This window comes from Octodon degus, unplaced genomic scaffold (genome assembly GCF_000260255.1).
Source record: "Octodon degus isolate 3935 unplaced genomic scaffold, OctDeg1.0 scaffold00157, whole genome shotgun sequence".
In the NCBI taxonomy this organism is placed as follows: Eukaryota; Metazoa; Chordata; class Mammalia; order Rodentia; family Octodontidae; genus Octodon; species Octodon degus.
In genome coordinates, this window is record NW_004524733.1 from 5,572,915 (window position 1) to 5,593,759 (window position 20,845).

General features: G+C 34.9%; 1 protein-coding gene across 1 annotated transcript in view; it reads right to left on the minus strand.

The window, feature by feature from the left end:
* The window catches only part of Col4a5 (collagen type IV alpha 5 chain), a 351,283-nt gene that overhangs the window by 211,011 nt on the left and 119,427 nt on the right, over positions 1-20,845 (minus strand). The window contains exons 3-4 of the mRNA XM_004642629.2: positions 12,759-12,818; positions 3,481-3,570 (exon numbers count right to left, since the gene is read on the minus strand). Coding sequence (XP_004642686.1) covers positions 3,481-3,570; positions 12,759-12,818 — 150 coding nt within the window. The remainder of the gene's footprint in view (positions 1-3,480; positions 3,571-12,758; positions 12,819-20,845) is intronic.

Below are 20,845 nucleotides of genomic sequence, written 5' to 3' on the forward strand. Positions count from 1 at the left end.
ATATGTTTGTTTTATATATCTTCACTTTCATAAATAGAAGTGTGCCAATATACAGTAATCCTACACAAGTTTTTACTTATAGGTATTAACATATACACATATACCAGGATAAACAATCATATAAAAAGCACATATTCACCTACGCTGGGAAATATGAAGTCATATTGGATATTGAAGTACAAGTTGTTTCAAATTTAGAATAATAAAATCTTAGCAAGCAGTTTACCTTCTGCTCTATAGATACTGAAATGGAATCATATAAAAATTGGCTTCCTTTCTAAACTTAAATCACTTATGAGAACATCTTTACAAACCTTCATATAATTGCAGAGTAGTCCCTGTTATTACTAAATTATTTCAAAAGAATTCTGATGCAGTTAACCTCTAATATAATTTGAATTTTCATGAAACCTTATCTCTAAAGAAGAATGGTGTCCAAATGACTCATCCAGTAATCCCAGATAAACACCAGATGAAACAAATATAACTTTTTCTATGCTTCAACTAAATTTCTAGTCCAAAGCACTCACTTCTATAACATGGCTGAAATTTAATCTTACTCAATTGGAGTGCTCACCTCATTTTCACAAGATTGCACTTAAGTTTTGGAGAGTTTAAGTAGTTCCAGTGTATTGAAAGACAGTGTCACATGCCAATAATCTGTATAAATTGCTGCTGAGTTGGTGCTCAGTTCTATCCACTTGACTCTCAGATTGCTCTGCAGCACTTCTGTGCCACTCCGGGATACACAAGAATCGTTCCACTGTTCTTGCTTTTGCTGTGTTATTAGACACATGAAATTCAGTTGAATGGCCATCAACTAAAATTATATGCAATCATTTAGGATTTTGGTGTTTCCTCAGTGTTCAACTTTTACTCAAAAAATTTGAATCTAATGCGCTCTTGAATCTAACAAACTAGTGTCTCCTCAAGACAATGGTTAGCATTCTCCCATAATCTAAATGCTAACCTAGTTAAATGTTAAAAAATATTCATGTATTTAAGTTAATTTTCTTCTTTTATTGAAAGGATTACCTGATGAGTATCATATCATTATAGTATGCTGTAATGATATGATGTACTATCATTATATAAAATAATAAAATTTCCTAAAATGGGTTTTTAAGCCAATTTTCCTTTACAGGCACATAAATGGAACTGGCCCTTTCATATATCACTTCACCAATCTAGCTAATACATATGGATAAGGGCACTGAGCCAAAACAGCCATTTAAAAACAAAAAGGAACTTGTCTCAGTCTTTAAACTTCACTATTCTTTCTTCTTATTCCCTATCTTAACATGCACATAAAACTGCCATCCTTGCTCATGGTACAGGAAAGACTTTATATTGTAATTAATGACCACAGATTTGACAATAATAGGATGAGAACACTTAGGCATCCATGAGCTTGGATATAGGGGCTGGAGAGTATGAATCTACCCTATCTTCTCACTCTCCTACAGAAAAGCCTGTGTGGTCACTTTCTTGCCAAATTCATCGATATGCCTGTTCCAAATAGTTGCTACCACTATGAGTTTGACAAAACTGCTAGATAATTCACTCACTGCCTAACACCATTTTAAGTATAGTGATTGCTGTGCAGCTGAGTATTACAAATGGACAATTTTCTAAATGTGGACCATTTTCGTATTTCAGGTACCCAAATTGTATTACTCAGACTAGATTTGCTGTGTCAGCTGGATTTAGACACCACAGAAACAAAATTCTGATAGCAAAATTCAGATATCAAATGTCTCCTGTCCAAAATGGAAGCAACGGAAACATCAGAATGCCATTTTGCTGTGCTGGTCTTAAAAGTGGCAGCCTTTTACATAGTACACAAATTTTCCAATTTCACTCAAGGACTCTGCTTATTAAGAAGGTCTGGCTGATTGATCCTTAAGGTAATCAATGACATGCATTCCCATAACTGTGTGTACTCCCATTGCAAAATTAATTTTTGTAAAAATTAGACCTTTATTATTCCTAAGAATGGAATATACCTATATGGGATATTGATAAAAGATTCTCAAATATGTTAACTATTTCTTCTTAATAAGCATTTGAAACTGCATTGAGTAGGACAAGAACATGAAAACCAGACAAACTCTGGTTAGTTAGAAGAATTTCCAGGTTTTGTTCCAGATTTTCTAGTCACAAGTATGCTCCACACAATGTTTCCTGTGGTCAGTCCTTCAGTTAGAGGATATTAATGACTACTTCAGCTTTGGGAGCATAACAGTCTAGTCTAAATTCATAGGTTCCAGTAATGGTAGCCATCTTGTCTGTAACCTTCTGCAAGTCAACAAAGCAGGAGTCTCTTTCACTGCCAGCACCTCATGTTGCACCTAGGTCACTAAAAGTGAAAAACTAAGGCAGTCCAGTGTAATGCTTAAGGGAAAAAAGGCTTCTTAGCTCTCAAAAGTCTATTATCTGGGCTATGTCACATTTACTTTTGGCTTGATAGTAGTTGGCAATCATGGTTATCATTGAATCTCCCAACAAATGTGACATCCTACTAGAAATAATATTAAGACCATTGTAGTCTCAGAGTACTCAATTTTTAACATAATCATTTAATGTCCAACCCATTTAGGCCAATGTCAGGGAAGTTTTTGTTTCTCCTTCATGTTTTGAGAAAGGAAGTGGTAGAATTAGAGTATGGGTCCTCTTTGTGTGATATTTTTTCAAGCCCAACCAAAGGGCTCATGGAGGACAGCTGCCTTCTTCACACTAAATTGGTACAGACCTAAAGCACTGTACTCTCTGAACAGAGCTGCAGTCAAGTACTCACTCAAACTCCTTGGGCTGGCTCTGTTTTAATGCTAAGAGATTTCTTTACCTGGAGCCTTTGATGGAGATTATTGTATCGGAGGAGGAACCCTGAAGGTAGGTATTCTGCACTCTGACTCAGTACTTCTCCACTCCTAATTCTTCTCCCTTCTTCCACCTTGCCCAAGGTCCATACAATTGCATGAGTTTGCTGTTGTTATTCTGAGTTCGCCCAACAGTGAAAGGATTCCTAACCTCTGTGCTAATCCATCTGACTCTTGCTGTGCCATAGGAGACAAATGGAACAGTGTGTGTGGGGGGTGATACTTTCTCTGGTTTAACTCCTTTCTCATAATATTGCAGTAAATAAGTAATGTTACTTTCATTGTGGCTTGTTGTCTTAATCAACTACTCTGAAACCTGGCAGCTCTGCTCTGTTCTAACCAGCAAAGCTTCTGACAAAACTTAATTTTTGTTAAAGCTCCTAGTAACCATATACCATTAATAGCATCTTCCCAAAGCATGTAAGTATGGCAGCAACTTCAACTACAAAAGAACCTAACAATTTAGACTCCCTACTATTCCATCATTTGATGTAAATATTAATTTCTTACTTAAAATTACATTATAGTTCATTTGATGCCTGTCTCCCTTTTACAATGGTTCTAGTCCTCTGGTATTACTGGTTGTCAACTTGACACATACCTTTTGACCTCGAGGTCCTGGAGGCCCTTCTGGACCTGGAAATCCAGGCAAACCTGGATGCCCCTCCAAGCCTGGAAATCCTCTCTCTCCCTGTAAATGGACAAGAATAAAAGATGAGTTCATTAGTAAATTTTCAAGCATAGACATGGCTACAATTAGAAAGATCAAATGATTATATGGATAAAGCTAAGTTAATTTAATAATCATATCTACTAACATGGAGAAATCTATAAGATATTAGAAAAAACTCATCCCAAACTTATATCATATATAGCAATGTACTCTATTTCTTATAAAAAAGTATTTCAGAGATTAAATAAGATATACATGTACTAATATCAAATTTAAGAAGGAAAATGGCAATAAAAACAAGCAACCAAATCTGTAGGTGTTGCATGACATAATTATGAGACAAGTTTGAAGAAAGGTAAAAGCACACTGTCAAAGAAGCTTCCAAATTTGTTGTAGCATAAAAAAGTCGTAGATATCCAGAATGGAAATTTATTAGCTGGTAAGATAAATTAGCCAGAGAAAACTTCTAGAAAATAAAAATTGTATAAATTTTTCCAATTGCAAAATTAATACAAAAAGGAATACACACTCATGATAGAAAATTTATAAAGAAAGCACCTCCAGTAATTTCTTTACTCAGAATAATTAATTTAATTATCAGTCCATTCTCTCTTCTGGCCGTAGCATTTACACTAGCCCAGGAGGATTGATTACCTATCAGAGAGGGACCACCATCTTTTCAAGGTCTATACAGTATAGTTGAGTGGTGTTAATTAGCATTTGCAAAGCCAGAAAAATGGAGATGGCTGAGCCAGCCTATTTACTACTTATACTGACAGATTAGGGTTAGTTAAATTGCATAAAGCCAGGTATAGAAAGGCTATGAATTCCAGCAATGTTAAAAAGACCAGTCACAGAAAGAATTCTTCAATATGAAGTTTAAAAACTTTGAAGGCTCAAGACTCTTTGGCACATGCTTTCAACTACATGACTACAAGCAACTCTTCTTTACCAAAGCTTGAAGCTTACCTCTAGCCCAATATTACTCTGTAAACCTTCTATCAGATCTTATAGTGACAGGTCAAGCAACAATTGAGAAAGAGAAGCATTGGTACTTACAAGAAGACTGTCTAAAGGATCAGGAAAGTTACATATACCTTCTAGAGAAGATGTACAGTGACTATTATTCCCATCTCCAAACTGCATTTGCGTGCATGTGTATTTGTATTGTAAGTACTAAGTTTAGTTTAAAGCACTTACATGACTTTGTATTGCAGAATTCTTTATGGTGAATCATCCTATAACCAAAAAATACAATTCTCTAAAAAGACTTTCTAATCAGTTTCCATTTACTAGATCCAAGCTAATGAATAAAATGTTGACTAATTACTATAGCTTAAAACACTCTGATGGCTTTAACAGTCATTTTTGTTGACATGTAACTAAATGAATATATTTTCTGTTTTCTAGAAGTGTAGCCCTTTCTTGTTATAATTAGTTATAAATTAAAATAATTTAATCTTCTTAACTTATTTTGAAGTTAATAGAGCAGGAAGGGAACAATTAGGTTTTGAAAAATTTTAGAGCCAGATTGGCTCAAATCATTGCATAGTACATACATTACTGACAGACTGTTAGTAAAAGTGAGATTATGAGTTCCAGTCAAAAAGAAAACAAGAGGAAAAATTTTCTAGTTCCAGTACATTTCCACAAGTAGAAAACATTTTGGGCTCTCTGCTGGTATGCAGAGCATGCGCCTGCCAAAATGTGAGAACAATGGCTGAAGACAGCTGTATTTTCTCAGACTTAAAACTACTATCTGTGCGATAGATAAGAGAGAAATAAAATAAAGATTGAAAGTGGGTTTGCTAAAAACTTAACTGTGCTATTATTAATAAAACCTTATGCCTATAAATGCTGCATCGTACAATCTCCTCACCTTATTATACTCGATCAGTGTGGTCCTATCTGACTGAGCAATATAGTAAGAAAGATTTAAGGACAGCAATGAGGCAGTAGCAAAAAAATTGAAAGAATGTTCCTGATATTTTTAAAGGTAGAGGTTTAATAAAGTAGAAAGTATACAATCCTTGTGTAAGGAAGGTTTGAGTGTAGGATCCTCCACCTAAAACCTAATACAGATGGTAGGGGACACGGACACAGGTTGCCTCCTAACTCTTATTATCTTTTATTAAATGCTCATTTAATCCTTAAAATTGCTATAGGCTTTACTGTAATTTGCTAACACAACAGAGACTAGCACATTATGTTTATTTCAGGAAGTTCAACTTTAAAAGAAATCATTCTTATTTTTCTTTGTGAAGTAACATGCCTTTCCCTTTGCCTGCCCTTTCAATATTGGTATTACTCCAGATTCCTGCTTTGACCTTTACTATCTTTTCCTGGGCAATCTGAAATGTCAATTGTTTTCTTAAAGCTAATCTCCTATAAATAACTGTCTTAAACATCTCTCAGTCATTTTAAACTCAACAACAATAACAAGTAAATGTACCTAGTGTTTTCTTTGTGCCAGAGGTTATTCTACTTCTACATTTCATTTTAATACTTTTAAGGAAAAGAGTAGGTGCATAAAACTTACAGTTTCTGTATGAAACATCACAAAGAAAAGTTTTATAATTTTTCTAAGAGAAAACAATAAAAATCCATTTTCTACCATCTTTGCTATTCAAACAAATGATATAACTCAGCTACCCTACTCAGAAATTTGTACTAATCTTAACTCTACTCTCTCCATTGCCCCTTCATCTTCTCAATCAAGTCATCTTCAGCCTTGAATTCTTAGACTCTAACAGAACAAATACTCATAACGAATGGAATTCCTTAATGGATTGCACAAAACTTTTAGAAAATGATTTTGACCCAAACTCTGAAACAAAATGATTCAGGGTTGTGAAAAATTACCCAAAGGTGACAATTTATGATTAAGCTCATTTATTTTAAATCATCTAGTGTTAAGAAAAATAAAACTAATTGTCGAGAATCAGTCTCTACAATGTAAGTTAAAGACACTCTTAAAAAGTTATCATTTTGTAAGAACACTTTATAATTACAAAAGAAAATTTCATGAGAATGTAATTTTATGTTAAGAATATAGTTTTCCAAAAAAGATATAAAATCAACAATAGAAATATTAGGCTTCTAGGGATTGGAAAAACTAAGACAAGCTATAACAATAACAACTGAGATTAAATTATTTGAGTTATAATAGTACAAATATGTATAAATTAAATGAACATATAGGTAAGGCAAGAACTTTAATGAATAAAAAATAATAATTTAATTACACTGCACAAGTTTGTCTCCTTTTGGTATAATTTCAGTTTTGTCTTTATAACTATATAGCACACATAAATAGCAGATGTAATATAATTAGGAAAGTAAAATATTTAAGAAGTCATCAAAATGAAAATATGTAGGTCAAATGTTCTAAAACATTAGCTTTAAACAGAACCACATCAAGAGCTTGTTAAAACACAAGTTATGAGGATCCATGATCAGAGTTAGTTTAAGTAAGTTGTGGAGCCCAACAATGTATATTTTTAGGAAGACCCCTGTAAATGTTAGTGCCACATTATTTGACTGCGACATATCATTTACTGGACCACTTTTTGTTCTCATCCAGACTCTGGTGAGCTCTGCTTACTTTTAGCAGTAAGTACGCAAGTATATTCTTGGAGAGTTATCTAGAGTTTTACTATTTCTATATTAAATGGACAGTTAAAAAGCAGTTTTACAAAAGAAAAAATTAGCATAAACTACACATATGAGTTTTACAACTTAAAATTTTTATATATGTACCAGTGAAATCCTCTCTGTAACCAAATTAATAAATACATGCATGCTCACAGGTTTCCTTGTACTCATTACCTTCCTCATACCTTTACCCCACCTCCTGCCAACCATTTGCAGCCTATGAGTGACCCTTTTCCTGTCATTAGAGATTAATTTGCATTTCTAGAATTTTATGTAAATCTAATAATGTAGAGCAAGTCTTTGTTTAATTTACTACTCAGTATTATTAATGTGAGATTCAAAAATGTTGTGTGTATCAATAGTTTATTTTTATTGCTAATCATATTTTATTGTATAGATAGATAAACTAATGTGTTAATTCATTTCGGTTGAGTTGTTTCTAGTCCATGGTTATTGCAAACAAAACTACTATAAATACAAGTTCTGTATAGATACATGCTTTCATTTTGTGAGTAAATGCCTAGGAATCGACAGGGTCACATACGATAGATGATTAACTTTTAATAAAACTGTCAATTTGTTTCCCAAATAGTCTGTATTGTTTTACATTTGCACAAACAATCTATAGTACTTGAAGTTACTCCACATCTTCACTTATACTTCATGTGGATGAATTCAATATTTTGATATTTTAACAGACTTATGGTGATATCCCATTGTAGTTTTATTTTGCATTTTCTTAATTAATAATATTTAACATCTTTTAAAGTATTTACTTATGCTCCTTATATTTGTTTCTAAGAAGTGTCTTTAAATCTCTTGTTAACATTTTTTTCTAATTTAGTTTTACTTGGGGCTGTTTGGTTTATCATTGGATATATAGACATCTTTAAAATTTTTGCATGCAATATAGTAGATTAAGAATTGCAAATATTTTTGCACACTATAGCTATCTTTTCATTTTTATCTTTTTTTTAAATTTTATTTATTTATGTGTGTGTGTGTGTGTGTGTGTGTGTGTGTGTGTGTGGCCATCTCAGCCCACCAGGGGGCGGGGCTGGCTGGCATGTAGTGCTGGGGGATTGAACCGCAGTCCCTGTGCTTTGCTAAGCTTGTTCTAAGTAGGTACTTTAGACCACTGAGCCATCTCACCAGCCCCTTCATTTTTATCTTAACACTTTAGAGGACAATGCAGTCTTAGTTTTGATGAAATAGAATTTAGAAATACTTTTTTATTTTTTATTTTTTTGCAGAACCGTGGATTGAACTCAGGCCCTTGCACTTGCCAGGCAAGCACTTATTCTACTGAGCTGTCTCCCCAGCCCAGCAGTACTTTATTTTATGGGCCACAAATATATGTGTAACCTAAGGTCATAAAGATTTTCATCTCTGTTTTCTTACTTCATCTCTTACTTCACCTCTGCTTCCTTAAAGCTGTATAGATTTGGATTTTATATTTAGGTCTATAATCTCTTTTGATTTAACTTTTATGTACAGTCAAAGCTGAATTGAACCCCACTTTTGTTCATACGGATATGCAACTTTCCCAAGGCTGTTCATTAAAGCACTGTCATTTGTCCACTGAGTTGCTTTTGCACTTTTGTCAAAAATCAATTCACCATACATCTGTGACTACTATTTGTGAGTCTCTACATTTATATCTATCTATGTGTCTATTATTTGGCTGACAATACTATCTTATTTCCTGCAGTCAACACTAAGTCTTGCAAGTATGTACTTTCTGTAAGTCCTCCAACTTTGTTCTTCTTTGTAAAGCTGTATTAGCACTGTACATGAATTTTGAACTCCATTTACTAATTTCTACAAAATAAAATTTTTTTCTAGTGGTACTAAGGTTTGATCCCAAGCTCTTTGCACTGAACTACAACCCCAGCCCTTCTAAATATTTTTGAAATACTGTCATAGAGTTTCCCAGGCTGGTTTACGCTTGTGATTCTTCTGCTTTACCATCCCAGAGTGCTGGGATTACAAGCATGCACCAGCTCAGAACATAATTTTGATTGTGTCTACCTTGAATCTATACATAAATTGGAGGATATTGGCAACTTAATAATACTGAATGATCCAGTCCATGAAAATGAAAATGTATCTCTATTTATTGAAGTTGTTTTTGTCAGTAATATTTTTGTAATTTTCAGTGCATAGGTTTCTTATATTTTTGTCTAATTTAATTTATTCCTAATGATTTATATTATATTTATAGTATAATTCTAATTTCTTAGTTTTCATTGTTTATACAACTATAATGAATTTTATTCATTGATATTAGTATATTGATTTTATTTACTCTGTGAACTTTCTAAACTCAGCTGTAAGTTTTAGTAGCATTTTGGTAGATGCCAATAGAACTTTCTATGTTAACAAATCATGTCAACATCATAAAAAAGTACAATTGTATTTCTCTCTTTTCAGTTTGGATATTTTTTCCTTTCTTCTTCCTTGCCTTACAATATAAGCATATGGAATAGGCTGTGAAAGCACAAATATTTCTGAATTTAGGAGAAAAGAACTCTTGCCAAAGAGTAGATTTTTAGGTGTGTGGATGAGGTAGATGATTCTTAAAATTGAGGAAATCTCTTTTACTCTTACTTTGCTGAGAATTTTTTAAATCAGCCATTGATTGAACTTTATAAAATGCATTCTCTCTCTCTCTCTCTCTCTCTCTCTCTCTCTCTATCTATCTAATATTTTAGCTTTTTAAAATAACGAATTACAAATTTTTAGTTTTCAATATTAAACCAAGAAAATATTAAACCAAACATACATTCCTATTATTCTCAGTTGGTCATAATGTATTGCCCATTTTTTTTTCTGTATTTAGGACAGAGTCTACAGGATCTCACTATGTATATCAGACTCATAGTGATTCTCCTGTTTTCAGGCTCGCAAGTGCTGGGATCACAGGGGCAAGCCACCATGCTCAGTCCCACAGTGCCCACTTTTTATATCATTATATATCATACAATCTGTAAAAATTTTAAGAATCACTACAACTGGGCTCATGAAGGAAACTAATGTGTAGATTTCTGGTTATAATTTTTGTTATTTGGTAGTACTTGGGCTTGCACTCAGGGCCTTTGCATTGAACTACAATCCCACGCAATTTATTATTATCATTTTTTAATATTATGATACAAAGTCTTCTTAAGTCACTAAATTGCTCAGGCTTGGTTTAAACTGGCAATAACCCTACATCAACTTCACAGGGTGCTGAGATTGCAGTAATGTGCTCCCATGCCAAAAAAAAATTTCTGTTTTTGTTCCTTTGTCTTTATGCAGTTTAAGATCAAGGATATGATTGCTTCATAAATTATATGAGGAATATCCTGTGTTTGTTCATTTTCAATTGAAAGTTTTAATTACATAATGGACATTGTAGGTAACATGAAAAGAATCTTAGTTTTCTTCCTCTAAAGAACATTGATATTTTGCTGCAAAAATAGTTAACTCAGATAAACTAACATTTATAATTGTTTCCCCCTAACAGGACAGTATTTAAATCTATCCTCAGTTATTGCAAGCTTCAAGCTATTTCTTTTTACTTGATTGTAGAAAATATCTCCTATGTATCTAAAGGCTATGGTTCACAAGTATTTGGGTGAAAATTTCAGGAATTATTTTAGGCTATTGCCCCTGTGTTCATTTTCATTCTAGCATATCTTCCCTCATTTTCTAGCCATCCTGATACCTTCATCTTCTTTCTTTGACTTTTCAAGTCACTAAGACTATGGCTTTCTGTCTTAGTTCTAGCCAACTTCTGCAATGGAGACTGAAAGTTGTATGCAGAAGAAAAAGACATATTAATATAAATTCACCCAGTATAATTCTTTTAAAAAAACGATAAAATCCTCTACCTTTTTCCTTTGGTCACTTTCCTGTGTTCTAAAACAGTTAATGCTTCATCCAGAATGTTTAGTTCTTATCTCTAATGAGTTAATATGATAAAAGACATTGCACTATTTTCTGAAATGAATCACTCTTAAGTCTTCTTAGCAATATGGAAAGCAACTTACTGCAAAGCAGCTCCCTTCAAACTAATGGTATTCATATGTCTTCTGTAGAACACTATTCACTTAACATTAAGGTTGTTCTATTAAGGAGGAAAACAGGGTATATGATCAAATGAGCCCTGGATAGTGCTATAGAAGAAGAAAACAGGTCTGTTTACTCCAAGATTTTAAGCATCTTGAATATGTTAATAGATCTTCCATATTCCTATATAGTATAGGACCTAGAGACATTGTATCAAAATTTTCCATATTTAGTAAATTCACTCATCGAAAAATATTTATTGAGTTCCAAAGTGCTGGAATTACAGTATGATCCTGTCTTCTAGTATAATCCTCTTTACATTACAATTCGCTATCATTTTTTCATTTATGCATTCGGTGCACAACTGTGCCACCACACCTGGACTCCCATCACTAGCTCAGTGTGCCCCCAGAGTGGAGCCAGTGCAGCATGTGGGACCAGGCACTATCACTTATCAATTTTTTAATTTTATTGTCAGTCACTGACTCAGAATGCCAATGTTTAAGGTTTTTGCACTCACCAATATTCTTTTTTAATCAAGTGTATGAAATCAGAGATGATTATGTGGGGAAAGAGAAAGAAAAATATATATTTGTCTATTATTAAGGTACATGGATTAGATAAAACTACATGAAATTCCCCAGCATGGAATTCAATACAGCGGAGTATTCTGATAAATGTTTAGTTTCTTGTTAAGTGTCTTCTCCCTCTTTTTGCTTATTAAGTCAGTGACTTCAACGAAATAGATAAGCAGTGATCAGATAACAGGTGTCAAGATGAATACCATCAGAGGCTTATTTTATGTTCTCCAAGAACTAAGAATTCCTGTGGTCATTTCTATCAGGCCATTTTTAAACCTAATTAAAGAAAAGCTTGGAATGAAGATCTGTGGCAAAATGCTAGACTCACATGTGGAAGGTGCTGGTTTCCATTGCCAGCACTGCAAAATAAAAGTAACCAAACAAAAACAAACAGAAATATCAGAAAAAAAGAAAATATCATAGAGATTTTGTGTCCTAGAAAGCCCAAAATATTCATTACATGGGTTTTCATAAAAAAAAATTTGCTGACCCCTGACATAAAGACTGCATGAAATAACTTCTCTAAAATAATCAGTGTGGTAGAGTTTATTTTACTTATGTGCTGAGATGGAATCTCTACATTTTTTGTTTTGTTTTGTGGATTTTAAGGAAGGGTCTACAGGGTGTTCCAGGCCTCACTACTAGATCAGACTAATAGTGATCCGCTTGTTTAAAACATCTCAAGAGCTGCGATTACAGGCAGGCACCACCACACCCAGTCTCAACTGCTGTCTCGTCATGCCCTGGGGAGTGGGGCCTGCATGGCAGGCCTGGGGATCCAACCCGCACCCCCAGCACCTGCTTGCAGGCTCTTTAGTCTGCTGAGCTATTTGGCCAGCCCCGGAATCACTATTTTTAAAATTTCTATCAGTAGTTAATAATTTTACTAAGTTTGCACAAGAACATGTCAGATCTTACCTTTTCTCCTTTTACACCACTACAGTCACATTTTGACCCTGGAGAACATCCGTAGCAAGCCTATGAGAAAGAGAAAGAGGGAGAAATAAATACAAACCAAAAAATTATACTATGTCATATAACTCAACTGAATTCAGCAATCTATCTACATAGAGCAAATACCAGAAAAATATCTAAAAGAACATGTACAAATAAAAATAATGGTTACCTGTGTGGAACCTCTAGCTTTTTATTATAAACATCTTATTATATAATTAAAATTATAAATACCTTCTTAAAAGATATTACAATGAAAAATAAATTAATATAACTTCCCTATAATATGATTTGTTACTTTTCCACTCTAAAAACTCATTTTTTCTTTCAACATCGGTTGTAAGAAATCACCTTTCAACTTATATCAAAAATAACTTTGGCAACTATCCAACAATAGCTGTCACTTAAAGTCAACTGATACTCTGCATTCACAGCTAGAATAGACTAGTATACCCAATGGGAATTCATAAAAAAACAAGAATAGTTATTCTAATTTCAAAGTACAGCTCAAGCCAAAACTGATCAGAAAAGACAAAGATGTTCAATAAATATTGAGTATCCAAACAATTAAATAGGAAGAGATAACAAATACAAGGACATACCCACCAGACACTGGTGTCCACTTTTATAAAATAAATTATTAGACATAAAAATGAGACGTTCACCAATGCAACTATAATGAAGGACTGCAAAAATCCAACTGTAAGAGACACATCAAATAGACTAAAAAGAAAAAAAGAAATATCAGAGAAGAACCAAACCTTCAGATAGATAGCCTTAATATATTTCTACAGAATGTTCCCCTGAAGAACAAAATACACATTCTTGTAAGCACTACATCAAACTGTTTCTCAAACAGACCATGTTAGCTCCTAATGCATGCTTACATAAATGCAAAACAATTATCCCAGGCAATTATCCTATCACAGTGCAAAGAAACTAGGCATCTATGACAAAATATTATGCAAAGTCATGGAAATTAAATATTTTCATGAATACACAATTGGTCAAAGAAATCAAGAAAGAATTTAAACAGTATCAATAAAACATATCAGGTCCTATGCAACACAGTGGAAGAAGGAAGTTTATAGTTGTGAATCTCCATATCAGAAAATGAAGCTTAAGCCAAAGTGAATAATTTAGGTCCTACCTTGAGGTCCTACAAAAACAAAACAACCAAGATCCAACACAACAAGGAGGGAAAGTGTAAAGATCAGAGCAGAAGTTGATGAAATTGAGACTAAAAACGGAAACACTATAATGAAGTGTTTTCTTTAAAGAATAAACAAAATTGACAAACTCCTAACTAATCTTACAAAAAAGGCAAGAAAGGACATTAATCAAATCAATGAAATTAGAAATGAAAAAGGAAAAGTCACACAGACTGCTGAAATTCAGAAGACAATTAGTGACTATTTTGAGAACAGTACTATAATAAAATGGAGAATTTCAGAAAAATTTGACAAATTTTTCAATACATATGAACTACCAAAACTGAACCAAAAAGATATACAAATCTGGAATAAGCCAATATCAGGTAATAAAACTGAATAAATAATTAAGAAAAATCTACCAGCTAAGAAAAGCTCAATTCCTGAAAGATTCACTACCAAATTGTACAAGAACTTTAGAAAAGATTTAATGTCAATATGCCTCAGACTCTTTAATGAAATTGAAAGGAAAGGAGTACTTCCAAAGTTATTCCTGGAAGGTAGCATTACCTTCATTTCAAAACCTGAAAAGGACCAAACCAAAATATGAATTTACAGGCCAATCTATTTGATGAACATAGACATACAAATCACCAACAGGATACTGGCACATGGAATGTCACGAATCATTAAAGACATAATATGTCATGATCAAATAGGATTCATTCCATGAATACAGGGTTGTTTCAAAATAAGCAAGTCAGGGGCCAGGGAGATGGTTCAGTGGAATAAGCACTTCCCTGGCAAGTGCAAGGGCCTGAATTCAGTCTTCAGTTATGGGGGGAAAAAGTCAACAAATGTAATTTATAACATAAATAGAAGCAAAAAACGTTACAGAATCAGATCATTACAGTTAACTAATAAAAAGATTTTCACAGAATCCAACAGTCATACAATCATCTTTTTCTTTTTGTATTTAGTACAGGATCTACAGGGTCTCACTACATAGAACAGACTCGTAGTGATTCTCCTGTTTTCAGCCTCCCAAGTGCTGGGATTACAGGCGTGCCCCACCATGCCCAGTCTTAATTGCCTTCTCAGCCCACCCTGGGGGCGGCAATCAAACCCTGGCCACTGCTTCTGCCTTGGGTCAGGGTCTCTGCCTAAGCAGAGGCTTTAATCTGCTGAGCAATTTGGCCAGCCTTCCAACAATCATTCTTGATAAAATCAAAAGTTACACACTCAGATCATCACAGTTGATTAAGAAAAAGACTTTCACAGAATCCAACAATCATTCTCTTTTTTTCATGTTTAAATGCAAATTTTAATTGTAAAAATTGTTTTCTGTAAACATATCAACCTCTCTGCACACAACTTGGTACAGACATATATACAAATGGTACACATAGATATTAACTGTACCACAGAACAAGGTCAGGGTGAGAAACATTTAGTCCTAGGACTACCTCAGCTTTTTTCAGGCCTTTTCCTTCTACTTTTATTTCAAGTTTTTACCTCATGTGATGAAATCATAAAGGTGCTTCCTAAGGTTTACCCTGTATTCTACCAAATACATGCTTATGGGCCAACAATCATTCTTGATAAAATCCTGGAGAAAATTGGTAACAAAAAAGGACCTTATCTCAATCTGATAAAAGCCATTTGTGACAAACCAACCAGTGGCCAACATATGAAATGGGGACAACCTGGGAGCATTCCCACTAAAATAATGAACAAGACAAGAATTTCCATCATTATCAGTCCTGTTCAATAATATGACTCTCAATATATTAGCCAGAGCAGTTATACAAGAGATAGAAATAAAAGGGTTGTGTTGAGCCAGGCATGGTGCAGCATGCCTGGAATCCCAGCACTAGGGAGGCTGAGGCTGGAGGATCATTGAGTTCAAGACCAGACTGAGGTATAAAGTGAGCTCAAGGTCAGCCTGACTGCATAATGAGACCCTGTCTCAAAAAGCCAATAAAGGGGAGGGGTGATATGTATATGAAAGGAAAAAGTTAAACTATTATTGTTTGTAGGTGACATGATACTCTATCTAGAAGAGCCAAAAAATTCTACCAAAAGACTCTTAAACTTCATAACCACATTCAGTAGTGTAGCAGGATACAAAATCAACACAAAATTATTAGTGATAATGTAGAACAATAATAAAATCACTGATGATACAGAGGGCAGGGGCTAGGGTTTGATCCCAGCATGCTGTGCCGGCCCTGCACCCCAAGCACACTGAAATGGAGATTGAAACTGGGCGTGGTAGTGCAGGTCTATAATTCCAGCACTTGGGAAGCTGAAAACAGGAGAATCACTAGGAGTTCAATCTATGAAGTTAGACCCTGTAGACCCTGTGGATCCTTTTCTAAACACATTTAAAAAATCACTGATGATAACATTAGGGGAGTAATGACTTTCACAATATGATCAAGTAAAATTAGATATTTAGAAATTAACCCAAATAAGGAAGTGAAAGAATTTTGCAATGAAAACTACAGTACTGTATTATTTTTTTAAATCAGATATGACATCAGAAGATAGAAGGCTTTCCACTATTTGTGGATAGACAAAACCAAATTAGTAAAAAGACTGACATACAGATTTAACACAAGGCCAGTCAAAATATCAATGGTATTTCATGAAGTACTAGATAGAACAATCCTAAAACTCATACACAACCAGAAGACACCTAAAATGAATAAAACAAAACTGGAGAAAAAGAGCAAAGCAGATGGAATCATAATCTCAGGCTTCAATTTATACTATACCTGCACAGTACTGGCCAAAAAGAAAAAAAAGTGAGAAACAATAGAACAAAACAGGAGGTACAAAAATAACATCAAGCATATTCAGCTGCCTGATAGTTAATGAAGAGGCCAAAAACTTATATTGGAGGAAAGATTGACTCTTTAAAAAGTGGTGCATGAAAAACAGGGTATCCACATACAGAAGACTGAAGATAGAATTACCTACATCTCTTACTATGTACTAAATTAAAATCAAAATAAATCCAAGAAGTAAACATTAAACAGAAACACTAAATATGCTGGAAGATAAAATCAGTAAAACTTTTGAAGATGTAGGTATAGGCAAGTACTTTCTGAACAAAACCTCAATTGCATAAGAAATAACATAAAAAATCAACACACAGGATCACACTACATTAAAAATCTTCCGCACAGAAAAAATAAAGAGGCAAAAGAGTAAAAACACAACCTATAACATAGGAAAAAAATTTTCCATCTTTTTTTCAGGCAGAAAACTAATACCTAGAATGTATAAAGAACTGAAAAAATCACAGCATCCCAACTGGGCAGATACTTCAGTGGTCTAAGCTCCTGCCTGGAAAATGCAAGGACCCAGGTTTGATCCTCAGTAGCACATGCTGTTCCAGCCCTAGAACCGTGGGCAAGATGAGATGGCCAGCGAAACCAGGCACAATGGTCCACACCTATAATTCCAGTGCTCAAGAAGTTGAGAAAAGAGGATCACTAGGATTCTGAGCTGCATATTGAGATCTTGTATCAAATAAATAAATGCAAGAAAATTTTAAAAAATCATTCAGCCTATAAAGAAGACCCAGTCCAAAAAACGTGCACAACTGAAATTCATAAACATTTCTCATAATTAAACCTGGTGAAAAAATCTTTACCATCACTGGCCAATCAAGAAATGCAAATTAAATAATAATGAGATTTTATCTTTCTCCAGAAATAATTTTATCATAAAAACACAAATAATAGCAAATGCTATCAAGAATGTGGGGACAAGGAACATTTCTTCATTTTTTTATTGGAATGTAAACTACTACAAATGGTACAGAGATTCCTCAAAATAGTAAGCCGAAAAATTCCATTTAACCCAGCTATTCTCCTTCTAGGCATCTGCTCAAAACATATAAACAAATTTCATTACAATGAGACACAGATACAAAGATTTATAGTAGTACAATTGACAATAGCTAAATTTTGGAAGCACACTATATGTCTCGTAACAGAAGAATGAGTAAAGAACATGTTGTATCTATTCACACTGGAGTGCTACACTGTCATAAAGAATTATAAAATTGAGTCATCTTTTAGGAAATGGAAGAACCTTGACACCACAATATTATGTGAAATAAATCAGACACACAGCTTAAGTACTACATAGCTTCTCTCATATGAGAAATCTGAAATTTATATAACTTGCAAAGTAAAACACAATATAAAATAGAGAGGGGTCGGGGAGATGGCTCAGTAGAATAAGTGCTATCCTGGCATGGGAATCCTGAGTTCAATCCCAGGTTCCACCAAAAGGAGAAAAGAAAAAAGAAAAAAATAAAGAAATTTCACCAGAGGCACCAGTGGCAGTAGTTCTAGTGCAGTGCCACCCAGAGCAACAGAGACACAAGCAGGAGCAGCCTCAGTGAAGCCCATCACCTGCTTTGCAGAAGGAAGTGGTCCAGAAAAGATAGGACATTGTTTCCTGAGGAGCCTCACAAAGCGAACAGGTAAAAGAATCTACCAAGGGGAAAGTCATAGCATACAAGTTCCTTGTACACATTGGATTTCATTACATAGCTATAGAGCTTAGACTCATGGTTAAAGATACCAAAATAATGGTTATCACAATTGTTCAGGTGCTAGGCTATGCTGGAGGTTGTTATTGTCAATTGTACTACTTTAACCAGGAAGTTGTAATCAGGTATTCTCCCGCAGACGATGTGATAGCCTATGGTAGCAGCCATCACCATAGTCCAGTATGAAAGAACAGAGTGCAAAGCCAAATAGAGAGAAACCTCTCATTCTTAATAAATTGGGAAGTGAGATTCCTGGGATATATAGAAAGACAAAGAACCTAGAAGACGTCTCTGAAGAATAGACATTTCCTAGGGAAGCCATCACACTAGTAATAAAGCTATCTACCATATGAAATCTATTAAGCAGCAGCATAGAAGATTAAACAAATAACAAGATACACAAGCAAAATGCAACCCCAGGACTCCAGCTCACCCAGGAGAAATATAGAGCACAATGAGATTGAAAAAATCAGAAGCCACATACTGGAATTTCCTGAAATGAAAGAAGCAGAAGTAAAAACAAACAAACCAAAAACTGAAAGTGGTTATAGAAAACAATCTCTCAGATTAAAAAGAAAAAGAATAATGTTCCAAATGAAAGAAATGTCCAATCTACTATAGAAGCAGATTTAAAAATAGAGGAATTTAGGAAAACTATGGAAACCATGAATACTCAATATAGTAAAGAAATGGAAACCATGAAACAGATCCAAACAGGTATCTACTAGATTAAACATTTCACTGAAAGTATACACAATGAATAAAATGAAGGCAAGGATAGTACGAGCTTTAAAAGAAAGGATTGCAGTTACTGACTGGTAAGAGAAAAATATCTTGAAAATAGGAAATAACAATGAAAAATCAATCCAACAGCTGCAAGATGAAACAAAGAACAATTTAAGATTCATTTGAGCCAATGAGAAGACTAGAGATAGCACATTGAGCATAAAAATTTCACAAAAATAATGGCATAAAAGTTGACAAATAAGAATAAATAATTTGGAGTGTGTGGGAGAGCTTCCAGCTAACATGTGTCGGCGGGACCTATTACTGGTCCCAGCTCAGGTGCAGCGTGGGTGAGACCCTTTTTCACCCCCTTGGGATGCCCTCCACCACTCAGCAGCAACTCCCCCACCCCACCCGCCGAGTAGGAATTTCTACCACGTTCAGGGTAACCCCAGACTCAGTCTTAGCCCAGGTCCTGTGAGTGTGTGGGAGAGCTTCCAGCTACCCTGCACGGACAGACCTATTACTGGTACCAGCCCAGGCTCAGCATGGGTGAGACCCTCTTCAACCCCCTTGGGACACCCCACTACCACTCGCAGCACTTCCCCCAACCTGCTCATCAAGTAGGAATTTCTGCCCCTTTCCTGGAATCCCCAGACCCAGTCCTAGCCCAGGCCCAATAGGTGTGTAGGAGAGCTGCCTCTCCCCCCTACTCCACCTTGTGCCCTCCAGGCTCAGCTCAGGCCTGGCATACAGGCATGGGGGGAAAACCTGCAGCTGCAATCCCTGCAGAGAGTGTAGAGGACAGAAACACCAAGGTAGGCTAGGAGCAGAAAATCTTGCCAGAGGGGCACAACAGGTTCACCCTCGAGGGGAGTAGCAGGAAGGAGCTGAGCACAGAAGCCAGACCCAAGACAGGCAGAATTGGATAAATCCAAACTTTGTAGATCTGCACCTGAACTTGAGTACATGCGAAGGTTATAACTACAACGAAGATCTACAACAAAAGTCAAAAGACAGTGCTACACAAAATGACAAGAAGGAACAAAATGCAACCTCAGAATCCAAGCCTACCCAACAAGGGCAGAAGAAAAAACACAGAAGAAATTGTGAATCACACAGCTGAAAGCAATGAATCAACGGCTTCTGAAATAAAGAAACAGCTGCAGAAAGGTATAGAGGAACTCAGATTGGAAATAAAAAAGAAATGACTGAATTGATAACATCTGCAATAAAGAATCAAATGCAGAAACATATGGAGGAAACCGAATGCCCACCCAGAACAAGTGGAGAGGACACTAGCTCGGCTCAAACGCATGAACTAATAGGGTTGATATTAAATAAGCAACAGCAGAAAGATATAGAGGAAATCAGAGCGCAGTTCTTTTTCTGAAATAAAAAAAGAATTCTCAGAACTCATAGAATCTGAAGTAAAGAAGCAACCACAGAAATGGTGCTGGAAAAACTGGCTCTCTACATGCCGACAACTCAAACTTGACCCGTGTCTATCACCATGTACTAAACTAAAGTCAAAATGGATTAAAGATCTAAACATTAAAGCAGAGACACTAAATCTCCTGGAAGAGAAAGTAGGTGGAACT